We start from the raw sequence: 12,782 nt of genomic DNA on the forward strand, positions 1-12,782 counted from the left end.
ACCCACGTCTTTCTTTTCAGCCGTTCTTTGTATCCTTTTCCACATCCATCATTGATCTTTCTCTCTCTCTTCTTCCCAGAGGATAGCAGAGCTGTGTCGGGAGCGGGAGGCCCAGTCTGATTCCACGACGGGGCACTTGGTTGGCCGCAATGAGGAGTCATCCCAAGGTCTGCTACTCCAGCTGGCAGACAGCAAGGCCAAACTGCGCCGGCTTAAACAACAACTGTGAGTCTGTGTGTTTGTGTGAGCGTGCAGTATGTGCTCGAGATGATGAAAGTCAGGACAATTCTTAAAAAGTTGTGACAAAGGTCAGTGTCAAGACAGTGAAAATTATTTGCAAACCTGAGCAATGAATCGGGATCAAATGAGTTGCTCACAGGGATAATCCAGCGCACACAGCTTATTAAACGCCTGTACAGTTTCAGAATATTACAGCGTTTTCTACTCTAATTATATTTCTATCTGCCACTTTATCACAGATACAAGTCAAAAGAAAAGAAAAAGCCTTTAGAAAAACTGTGTAATTGCATTTGCGGTGCTGATATGTTTTCTAGGGAAGATAAAGGTGATCAGATACTGGATTACAAGCAGGAGATTGAGACCATGGAGGAACAGCTTCAGAAGCTTCAAAAAGAGGTACAGACATGGAATAGAGGTCAGCACATAGACAGAAATCTCATGCAGACTTCTTCTTCTCTTTCTTTTATGTTTTGTTTTGTTTTGTTTTGTTTTGTTTTGTTTTGTTTTGTTTTGTTTTGTTTTGTTTTGTTTTGTTTTCTTTTGTTTTGTTTTGTTTTGTTTTGTTTTGTTTTGTTTTGTTTTGTTTTGTTTTGTTTTGTTTTGTTTTGTTTTGTTTTGTTTTGTTTTGTTTTGTTTTGTTTTGTTTTGTTTTGTTTTGTTTTGTTCTGTTCCTTTACCACACATACAGCATTACTAATTTGACAACAGCTAGACTATTGCTCACTGGGCCTAATCATAATAGTGCAGAATCACCCAAAAACATTTGGATCTTGAATAAAAACATCTTTCTGCCGTAAATGAGATTGTGCTCTTTCCATTCAAATACACTTTGACCTGAAAGAGGTGGCTGTTACTGTCTCAGCTGAACTTGAAAGTTTAGACTCATAACAAAACTACAGGTATGATCATACATATACAGTCTTAATGTTCCCTCACTGACGAGCAGTGTTGGTCAAGTTACTTGAAAAAAGTAATCAGTAACTAATTACTGATTACTTCCCCAAAAAAGTAATCCCGTTACTTTACTGATTACTTATTTTCAAAAGTAATTAATTACTTAGTTACTTAGTTACTTTTTAAAAACACGATTTACAACCTGAATAGGTGATAAAGCAATAGATCTGTCAGCCCAATTCTACTTTTTCTGCATAATCCATCATACAAAATGTAATCAAATGGAAAAGTCTCTTTTTAAAACTTGTTTTATCAGTTTTAAGCTTTTAACTTTATGCATCAAGCAAAAATTAAATTATATGCAACATTCTCTGACTTGAAGAAATTAGTTTAACATTTAAACCTATTTTCTGCACATTCCAGCACATGAAATAAAATATTTTTTGTTTTTACACTCAGTCTTTCAAATAGATGCAAGTAAAACACAGCAGAAAATAAATAAAATCAAAGACTAGCGGTCCTGTTGCTCTATTTTCACCTGTATAGCAGGAGTGGTGTAGGCGGAGGGGTGCTCTGGTGCAGGTGTGCCGCAGCGGTCAGTTGAAGAATCCGCGAGTTTCTCTGTGAATTTCCCATTACGTCGTTGCGCACTCGGAGCTTGTTTAGGGGGTTTTTCGGTGTAAAAAGAAGTTTTCTTCCCACGCACAACAGACGCTAATGTTTTTGTCACTTTTTATGGAATCAAACTCAAAGTAAGGTCAGTACTTCCACGCTTTAAACGCTGCAGGGTCATACTCTCTCCCGCACTCGATATATGATCCATTGTTGATCTGCACACAGCTGTTGTCACAAACGTCGCACTCGCTTACGTCACTGTCATGAGACATTCTCGCAAAAAAATCACGGTTTTAGTAACGCAGTAACGCAGCGTTCCTACGGCAAAGTAACGGTAATCTAATTACCGTTTTTGCAATAGTAATCCCTTACTTTACTCGTTACTTGAAAAAAGTAATCAGATTACAGTAACGCGTTACAAGTAACGCGTTACTGCCCATCTCTGCTGACGAGTCATTTAGTTTCATTTTCCATTGTCACAGTGCTAAGTGTACTCCATACATCACTGTCATTCTTCATTTGTCATTATCATTTACTTATGCAGATATGTCTTACATATAGAAGTGCACTGTAAGGACTCATCTATGATATAATATTTAAAGTCAACGTTCATTTAAAAAATTTACTTGAGTTTTTGGATTTTTACTTTTCACATCTTAGTGACAAATCGATGCGTTTTAGACTACAAGCCACAATTAACCACACAGTCATACCGCTCTTTATTCAGTTAACCTAACATGCATGTGTTTGGACTGTGGGAGGAAGCCGGAGTACCCAGAGAGAACCCTTATAAAGTCCACACAGAAAGTGCTCCTGCCTGCTGGTGAATTTAAAGCAGGAAGCTTCTTGCTGTGAGGTGACAGCGCTAAGCACTGCAGCACCTTGCCATAAGCGTTGTTGATAATGCTCAAGATAATTACAATTTAAATCGGTGATTTTTCTGTTAAATGATTAATGTCTATGTGGGAATAACGTCTGTAAGGAAACAGTTTTACAGATGGGTAACTGGCTACCTCTTGCCAGTCCTCCTGAATAGTACCTTAGAATGATGTTTAAATAATGACAGTGGACATTAGGGGTATCTTAAATATAAGTATGTGAGTAATTTCTCCAGTAGTTTAAATGAAGTTACATGCTGTGTGTAAAAAATGCCCAAATATAAATCAGTTATTCAACTTTTGAATTATATAAGTATCAAGAGACTTATTGCAAGCCAGTTATTTCTACATGACCTTTTCTGCATTGATTTTACACAGCATATTGCTTACGTGATTCACAGTTAATTCGACCACTTTCATTGTAAATAATAGCAGAAGACATGCAAATGTTATTTGAAACTATAATACATGCAAGTTAAAGCTCTTGCTCTTTTCCATATGGGTCTTTTCAATTTTTTTCTATCCTTGTGAGTACATTTCAGGATTGTATACACGCACACATTTCCTTCCTCATGTATCAGACTTTGTCAACATTTGCTTTACTGCATTCCAGATCTGTTCACAACCTTCTTTGACCTCATCCCAGCTGGTGTATGAATGTATCTGTGTCTCCGTGTGTGTGTGTGTCTGCACGCATGCAGAACCGTTCTCTGCAGGGTGATGTGAGGGGCATGCGTGCACTGCGGGATGAGCTGGACTGTGCCCGAGAGCGAGCTGCACGGTCCGAGCAGCTCCAGACTGAGCTTCAAAGCTGTAAACACAGATTGCGCAGCCTGGAGCTCACACGCACTCAACTGAAGGTACACACACACACACCAAGCACACATCTCACACCATAGAGAAATCAAGCAACACAGCTACATCTCCACTACAAAATACATAGTTTAAAAAAAATGTTATGCAGGGAAGACAAAGTCATTTTCACATTGCTTTGATACACACACACAAGCTTGACAAAGGCCCTCATATAAAAATTACTGGCAAAGGTCACATCAAGAAGATCCCTTTTTAAATCTTTCTCTTTGAGTAGCTATTATTTTTTAAAAGAAGTACCACTTAATCTCAAAAGCCATATATTCCCTCACACGGCCCTGAGGGTTTCAATCAAGAGTGAGTACGAACAACTCTAAAGCTCAAAGCCGGAGAATGAGATTATATTGTGTGATGTCATTGGGATTTACCGCCTGGAGCTGCTTCATTGACAAAGAGCAGCTACAGTTATTGGAAGTTTTACACCCAAATGAGATTTATTCCGAGGTACTATAACTGTTCAGGGCAAAAAAAAATGTGCTCATATCCTTGTGAAACACTTTGCAGTGTCCTCACCGTCACCTTCCCTGTCTTTTTTGAGTCATCCTGCTTAAATTCAATATCAGTGTGACTGCTCATGTTAGCCGGAAGGGTGATTTTTTTCTAATGTTGTGTGTGTGCCGAGAACTCGTTTCCAGAAATTCAAAATGAACTGTTGTGCGGCTGTAAAGAATCGGGAGGAAAAGGTGCCCAATGTTTACGTGTAAAGAAATAAAAATAAAAATCAGTTTGGAAGGTCAAATTAGTTTCATTACATGTTGGGTTTTATTTGCATTTTTTATCAGTAGTGACAACATCGTACTCACAAGTTGTTTGCAGCGATCTGCGTAAGTGTGGATTCTGCTAAAAATTACACCGAGTTGGCCAAAAAAGGACCAGCAAGACAGATAGAGAGGTTTGCTGACAGTTTGCGTGTGATTATTTCTAGTTTAACACCTTGTAGCTTTTTATACTCTTGTTAAACTGCTAACTTGTCTCACTAAAAACACAGAAAGTCTAAAACAAATCTTAAAAATGTGACTTAGTATTATATTATATTTTATTTTCCTTCATTTTGAAAGATATATTTTATCACCATGTTGTCTGCTTTTTCAATTTTGCTTTAATAGGTTATTAATGTGGATGTAGATATTAATCAGTATTACCTTATTTTTTATGAAGTAACTACCATGAGTATGAGGATATAAAAATGAATATTTTTAAAATGATATTACTATACTAATTGGTCTTGCTTATGTGGCCTGTTTAGTACACAGTTACATAAAATTCAATATAATATACATCAGTTATAACCACTGCTGTTACAAGGTAATTACTAGGCTACTACTTTGGTAATTAGATTGTAATAACTTGCTGTTTCCTGTTATTATCAAGCTGCTACTCTGGGTTTAACTTCACTTAATACAGCCTAACAAAAACATAATAAAATATAAATGTCATAATTTACAACAGTTTACAACTCTAACATTGGAGAGCATCAGGACTGAGTACTAAAAGTACTAAAGTAGCTGGATACAAGCTCCAAAATCACAGTTGGAGATCATATTTTGGTACTTGCAATGTCTGCAGTTTGCTTCTCAGCTGTACGTCAGCCTCTCTGACTCCCTCAGCAAGACTGGTCTGTTTCTTTACTGTGAACTGTATAATAAGGGGAAATTATATAGAAAATACATTCAGCTGACAGCTAAAACCATCTAAAGTTGCTTTGTGCACTTAAGTGACAGTAGAGAACTGAATGGGAGCAAAGCATTGATAGATATGACAGATTAGAGGAAGTTGCTTCAGAAAAACCCCAGACTTGACAGAATACATGAAACGAAAACCGTGAGCACGTCATCGTGTTGTTTCAATCATCTCTGTTTGGTGCCCCCTGCAGGAGCAGCAGCAGCTGTGCGCAGCACTGCAGGAAACCAAAACGCTTCTAGAAGAGCAGCTGGCGGACGCTCGGGCGCGTTGCTCCTCCCTACGTGAGCTGGAGAGGGACAATCTTGTGCTGCGTCAGAGAATCATGGAAGTGGAAGCGGTGGGTGGAAACTATGATGCAGTTTTTGCATTTCTGTCCATCCCGTACAAATGAGCTCTTAATTGAACTGAAGATTGCAGATTGTTCTAATATTTTCTTTTTTTGACAGAAAGGTTGCATTTCATGAAAGAACCCCATGCATGTTGTGTGGAGGACCATTGAAGTCTCTTGCTCATGTGATCATTGAGTGTGTGTGTGTGTATGTGTGCTTAGGAGCGGGACACTGAGCGGCAGCGAGTTGATGAACTGCTGGAAATGAACATGAGCCTCGAGGCTGACCTGAGGCACAGCAGCAGCGGGGGCAGCGTCCTTGCTCCGGTTGTTGCACTTCCGCAGCATTTCCTCCAATCAGAGCTGGAGTCCGACGAGGAGCTGAGTGAAGTGATTGGTCAGAGCACCCGCCTCTCTGCACCTTGTCATTTAAGACATGCTAATTAACTGATAAGAGAAAATATTTTGACGTAATACTTACCCACAGGTTATTAATCAACAGTAACTGAGCTCATATATCCATTTCTCTTTTTCTCTGTTTCTTTCCTCGACCTATCTGCCTCACTCCCTCCTTCTGTTCTTCTTTTTCTTGTTTTATTCTTTATTTCCTCCTCTCTGCGCCCCAGATCAGAAGCCCCTGAGCGTGGAAGTGGGCGAGGCTTCGACGCTGCGGCTGCTGGGAGCGGAGCAGGAGAACGCAGAGCTGAGAAGACGACTGGAGGAGCTGCAGGCCCAGCAGGAGGTCAGAGTTCAGAGGTCGCAAGTTGTGACTAATAGAGAAAAATTTCACCTTACTCAATAACAATAGTCAGGCAGCCTGTGAATTTTTAAATGATGATCAGTTAATACTAAAAGGGCCCAAAGTGTACCAAGAAAATATCTCCCACCTCTACCGCCTCCAGCCTGATACAAGGCAGGCAGGACCCATGCTTAAATGACGTTTACACCAAATTCTGACGCTACCACCTGATTGCTGCCACAGTTTTTCAAATCTTCTGTTGTCCAATTTTGGTGAACCCATGATCAAACCTCAGTTTCCAATTTGTAGCCCAGTGTGACTCAATGTTCAATGTAATGTGCAGTCAGAGATGCTCTTTTGCATATGTTGATTGTAACAAGGATTTATTTGAGTTACTGTTGCCTTCATATTACCCTGAAGCAGTCTGGCAAATCTCCTCTGACCTCAGGTGTAAACAAGGCATTTTTATCCAGAGACCTCCCGTTCACTCGGTATTTCATCTTTTTCAGACCATTCTTGTTAAACCCTAGAAATGATTGTGTGGGAAAATCCCATTAAACCGGCAGCTTCTGAAATACTCAGACCAGCCATTCCCCATACAGAGTCAGTGAAATTACCTTTCTTCCCCATTCTGATGCTCAGCTTGAACCTGGGTGATATATCCTTAAAATCCCGATATTTCATGGAAATGTGCTACTAGGATTTTTCTCACAATTTAAAAAATACTGAACAGCCTTTTATTGATGATTGCAGTTTGCAGCAGGTCATCTGCATGGTGAGTTGCGCAGCAGTGTGAATTGCTGATATTTACATTAATCAGCAGCTTTAACTTTGTAGTTGTAACAATGTAACTTTGCTCGAGTGGTCACGGTAATGCATACAGACAGAAGAGAAATGACAAGTGGATAACATGCAAATTAGGTTTTATATATAGTTTTCCATTTCCCTTGCATGTCTTGATATGATCATTATGTTGGGAAAAAATATTTTTAATTAAGAATGTTTAATTACGATACTAGCAGGCCTGCCATCTCTGAATATATCTGAGTTGTTAAAGATGTAAATGAAGCTGGAAAAACAGGATGCAACAAATGAAGGCATTAAAGACACATCTCCCCTCGCTGCAGGCTGATTCTCCAGATGCAAAGGATGAGCTGGCCTGCCTGGAGATGAAACATCAGGAAACATTTAGGGAGGTGAGCACAGAGCAAACTGAAGGCTTTACCAAACAGTTACTGTTCTAACAATCATCTTTTCTTTTTTTTACCGTCACATTGTTGACTGGTAGTAAACTCTTCTGACGCTAATGCATTTATAAGTAATATTGCTTTTTTAGCCAATGTAAAAACCCTTCTCTGCCACATGTATTATGTAGCCATATATAATAAATTCAAGGCATGTGTGAGCAGAATTCTGGTGCTGAATCAATTTGTTTTTATTTATTTATCATCAGCAGAAAATTAGCTGCAGTATTCGACATTTTTACAAAAATAATGGCTCACTTGTGTTTGAAATGGATTGCTCGCAAACTCTACAACCCTCCTTCAGTGTTTTTTTTTTTTTTTGTTTCCATCCTCCAGCCTGAGAATTGACTGTTTTGGCTGTCAGCCTCATAGCTTACATCTGCCTCTACCAGCAGCAGGAACAAGTGAAAAAGATTTAAAAATACAGTGTATGTTAGCCTCCCAACACCAGATGACTGACAGGTGGAGCTGGTGGATGCCATAAGAGAGCTGAAAGTATAGAAATATTGTTCTATAGTTCTCATTAACTGTTTGTTATTTAAGTAGTAAAGTTTGGTGAAATGTTGTGTTGTTATTGTTTGCTGGCCAATATGACAGAAACACTGGAATGAATGTTAGCTTAAACAAAGGGAAACATAATTAACTGCAGTTAATACTGCATTTAACTGTGTCCGCATAGCTTTGGGGTTTCCCACCAAATGAAATCTGGGGGCAGATGCTATATCCTTAGAATAATAATACAATATTTAGGGATAATGATAAAAAGGGATAATGATATTTATTAAAAATGTTTTTAATATATACTGAACAACCATTTAGCGGTGATTATAACTTGTAGGTGGCAACATTTATCAGTGCAAACAAAATGAAGGGTATTTTCTGTCCTTCTTTTCCGGTGAAGCACTGTCACCGATGACAGCGGTACCAGACTAAGTTAATGTGTGAAATTGTTGTCACAACAAGGTACCAGCAGCAGCAGCACTATAGTGCAACTGTAGTGACACAGTATTATATACAGTGCAACAGCACAAGTCAAATGTAAACACAAAGGTTGCCTAGGTAGTGTTATTATGAGTGTTTAACAGTAACTAAAGTAACTCAGCCTCTTCAACAAAGAGTGAAACAAATTTGTAGCGTGAAGATTCAATTCTGATTAAATGATCACCGGAGGCTGACACACTCCTTATTAGTTATTATTAATCTCTGGCTCTCTTCCACAGCATGTCTTTGTCCTGTCTTCCTCCCCTCACCTACCAGTCGGTTGCACCATATGGCCGTCCCTCCCTGAGCCTGGTTGTGCTGGAGGGTTCTTCCTGATAAAAGGGAGTTTTTCCTTCCCACTGCCGCCGCTCATAGGGGGTCATATAATTTTGGGGGTTTTCTCTGTTTGTATTATTGTAAGTTCTTTAGTTTACAATATAGGGCAATTTGAGGCAACTGTTGCTGTGATTTGGCCCCACATAAATCAAACAGAATTGAATTTGAATTGTATTTTATTGTTCACAGGCTTCTCTGGGTTTGTGTTGTGTGTGCTAAGTCCCATAAACATATGGCCTTGATTTGTCACTGATGTCACACGATAAAACTTTTTTTATAATGTATTATTGTATTATTGTGGACAGTGTGATTTGACATTATTATTTTAACACTTTAAAAAAAACCTAATATTTTAAGTAATAAATAGTAAATATGTTACGATTAAAACAACCAATCTGAGTATGACACGTAAAAGACACTTGAAGGCTGTGCTTTACATTCCCTCAGATGAAATATGGTAATTAAATGTTACTCAGTTCACAACATTACATCACACTACCGTAGCCACAAAAGTTGTATTAAATCAGTGGTAATCAGCTTTTTAGAGGATAATAGAATCATGTTTTGTGTGACTTTTGGTGCCAGTTGTGCAGCTGTTCAGTTGGACAAACAGTATATTTCATTTCATTTATTTTCTGTGTTATACTAGAATTTGCGAATGGTGCTGTGTGACGGATTTCAGGCATACTGAGTTTTCTGTAGTTATTTGTGTGGAGGAGTGCTTTTATATTGTGTTGTTATAACCAAAGATCATTTAAATCGATCAGTAATTTCCCTGGCTGTCCTTCTCTCGTTTTTCCCTACTTCACTGTCTTTTCTTTTGTATTGAAACTGGATGTATTCTGAGGAAAAGGGGGTGATTTCAGTTTTCTTACCCACCATGCATTCAAGTTCAATCACTGTCAGCACATGAAAGGAAACAGTGACAAAAAAGGGATATTCAAAGCTTTGAAATGTCTTTAAATTTCTCTCCAATTATGCTTTTCAGTTTCAAAACTTGAAGAATGAAAATGCCACTTTGAAACAGCGTCTGGAAAAGCTTGTGACCAAACTTCAACACCTAGAAGACAAGAGGAAGGAGGAAGGAATGAAGATGCCAGACAGAGTGGAGGAGGAGGGGGAGGGAAAAAAGGTGGTGAGAGGAATCCAGGGATCTGAATCCTGCAGGGGAGAGGGGGAAGGAAGGGTTAAGATGATGGAGGAGAAGGAGAAAAGAGGAGAAGTCATCGGGACACACCGTGAAGCAGGAGTTGGTGAAGAGATTCTTCATGTTCAGATGGGAAAAGATGAACCATGCAATGAGGTGATCCAGACCAATAGAAGAGGAGAGGCTGAGGGAGGGCAGAAAGAAAGGGAGAAACAGGAAAAAGAAAGTGAGCCAAAGAAAGAAAAGACTGAATTACCAATAAGTTCAGAGATACAGAAACAATCAGTTGAAGATAAAGTAGAGACTATAGCTACACATCTGGCCGTATGTTCCCTGACTAGTCCTGATATGGAGCTTCTGACAAAACGACTCCAGGAGGCCCAGGAGGAGGCCGAAAGACAGACTAACGTGGCCCAGGACTTGCGCTCTAAGCTGGGAGAGCAGAGCAAGAAAACCTGGGAGGCTGAGCAGCGGTTGGTACTCGTCGAGGCTGAGCTGCAGCGTCTGAAGAAAGCCGGAGAAAGTTTGGTGGAGGCCCGCAGGCAGATAGAGGTATGGCTGGCTGTAGTGGTTAAGTTGGAGACTGTAGAAAGTAGATATTAATGGTCGGTGAAACAAGTGAAAACGTGGGCGTTATATTATTGTATAATTGTGTTTATAATGTGTTTCTTGTGTGCAAAGTGCCATCAAATGTTCCCGCTACAACACCCATAAAAAGCAAAAGCTGAAACTGATTTAAAATTGACTGCCAGCCACTTAATGATCGACTCCTTGTGCAGCTATAAACTGCTTTCAGGGCTAAGCACATGTTTAGATCGCTCCTTGGAAATCCCTCTCTGACCACTTGCAGTAATACATCTGTGACTCATGATGGATCTTAGCTTTCATCTTGAGAAAGATAACATATTTTCTAAGGGAGAGTGGTAAGTGACAAATGTATTGGGCACAAACAATGGTAAATATAGAAAAAAAGTCTGGGTTTTCAATGTACTGTGAAAAACGTCACTTTTAAACGTGTCACAGTCAGGGAAAGTTCACGCTTACAGTTACAGTGCAACTCTGCACTAACAGTCTGACCTTGATGATGGACAACTGTATAGAGCGCAGCACTGTAAATGTTAAATAAAATTAACTTTTCCACTGAACCATGCTCTTTGGTCTCTGGGTTGTAGCCGGAGACTGATTTCTTATCGCCAGTGAAGATCCTTGTCATGCAACGCTGAGTCAGTTTGATAAAGAAGCTGATGCTTGCTCTCTCCACATGTTTGATGCTCTTGGTGAAGTTGCAGATGTCTCACTGCAAGTGGTCAAAACATAACAATCCAGACTGCAGCGGAGCGCTGAAAGTGGCATATGGCTGCACAAACCAATGACTGTGAAGGCGATTTTTAAAGCTCACTCTTAAGTTATTGGGTTATTTTTGGTTAGAAGTATGAGCTGCATGGAGTCATCCTACTACAAAATTGGTATCAAGACGTTTTTCAGGGTTTTTTTTCATAATATTGTCTCTGATTATATACATTACAATTAAAGTAACTCTGTAAATAACAGAAACAAAGATTCAAAAAGTTCACACATCAGAATTGTTTTCAGCAATAACAGTGGCGTGGCTCTTCACTCCAAACTAAAATATCTATTACAAAAACAGCTTTTATATTGATTGTCATAAAAATTCGTTCAGCCAGATGAAAATTTTTAATTTCTTTGGTAAGTTTCTGTTCTACACTGTCATGATTATCATACAAAAAGGTGATTTTTTGTACTTAGCTGTACTTTACATTAAATGCATGATGGAAAATATTTGCAAACATGGTGGAACTTGAAGCTCACCAGGTTGCTTTTGTGAGCATTTTTGCATTTCGCTCAGGGCAGCAGTGTGCCAGAGTAAAGCCTCACAAAGCTGCAAGAGTATCTGGGATTGTTTGTGCTTTTGCACACTCATCAAACCTGCAGTGCACCAACAACAGACCCTTTGTGTTGTTTGCCAGTTAACTGGAATTATTAGGAAATGTATTTACTCAACACTTCCTTTAAAGCTGTAGGTTTGTAGTTCTTTCCTAGAAATCATATATATACAAGACTCATTCAATTACTGGAAAAATATAAGAATGTTTTGTAGTAATAGTAAATGCACTTGCTATACATCGAGATTTCAGATGTTTCTAACTGCTTTTCTCTCAGGTTCTTCAGTCTGAGGGTCTAGTTATGGAGGAGGAGTTGTGTCGCTTACGAAGCCAAGCAGAGCTTCACAGGATGCAGACCACAATCATCGCCACCCTGGAGGGAGAGCGGGCGACACTCGAGAGAGAAAGAGACACGCTGCGCAGCTCCTTGGACACCTTGCGCTCCGCCCAACGCAAGGTTGGAGAGTACACAGCCACAGATTTGCACACACAATATAAAGACGCCAAATATGTCCATGAACATGGCAGATGACACTGGACTTAAGAGGGAAATAGAAGAAGAAGGGCAGATAAAAAACAGAAGAGTTCAAAATCTTCCTACAGTCAATCTCTGTGATCTGCTTAAATAAAAACATCCCATCTGGATTCCACTAAACCAATAAATTTCAGTATTTCAGCAAGCAAATTCTCTTACTGCACGACTCAGGCTTGACAACATGAAGTGGAACAGTTTTATTAAGCTGTCGGAGATGCATGTTAACATTTTTATCCACCTTGTATTGAGCGAGCAAATCAGATTTGAACTGCAGTATTCACATATTGACAAAAATCTCATCTGCACACAGAGGAGGGAAGCAGGTGAATGTTTTGGTTCGGCTTATTCAGTGCATTTCTCCAGATGGAGATTTAAGCAGAAACCC

The 12,782-nt window shown here is 39.3% G+C and overlaps 1 protein-coding gene across 1 annotated transcript in view; it reads left to right on the forward strand.

The window, feature by feature from the left end:
- Window positions 1–12,782, forward strand: part of ccdc88b (coiled-coil and HOOK domain protein 88B) — a 59,829-nt gene that overhangs the window by 13,503 nt on the left and 33,544 nt on the right. The window contains exons 8-16 of the mRNA XM_084948850.1: window positions 80–225; window positions 555–636; window positions 3,329–3,487; window positions 5,374–5,520; window positions 5,734–5,908; window positions 6,138–6,253; window positions 7,378–7,446; window positions 9,800–10,510; window positions 12,140–12,319. Of these exons, the coding sequence (XP_084804976.1) occupies window positions 80–225; window positions 555–636; window positions 3,329–3,487; window positions 5,374–5,520; window positions 5,734–5,908; window positions 6,138–6,253; window positions 7,378–7,446; window positions 9,800–10,510; window positions 12,140–12,319 (1,785 nt within the window). The remainder of the gene's footprint in view (window positions 1–79; window positions 226–554; window positions 637–3,328; window positions 3,488–5,373; window positions 5,521–5,733; window positions 5,909–6,137; window positions 6,254–7,377; window positions 7,447–9,799; window positions 10,511–12,139; window positions 12,320–12,782) is intronic.

This window comes from Perissodus microlepis, chromosome 2 (assembly GCF_051167445.1).
Source record: "Perissodus microlepis isolate ML-2025 ecotype Zambia chromosome 2, ASM5116744v1, whole genome shotgun sequence".
Lineage (NCBI taxonomy): Eukaryota > Metazoa > Chordata > Actinopteri > Cichliformes > Cichlidae > Perissodus > Perissodus microlepis.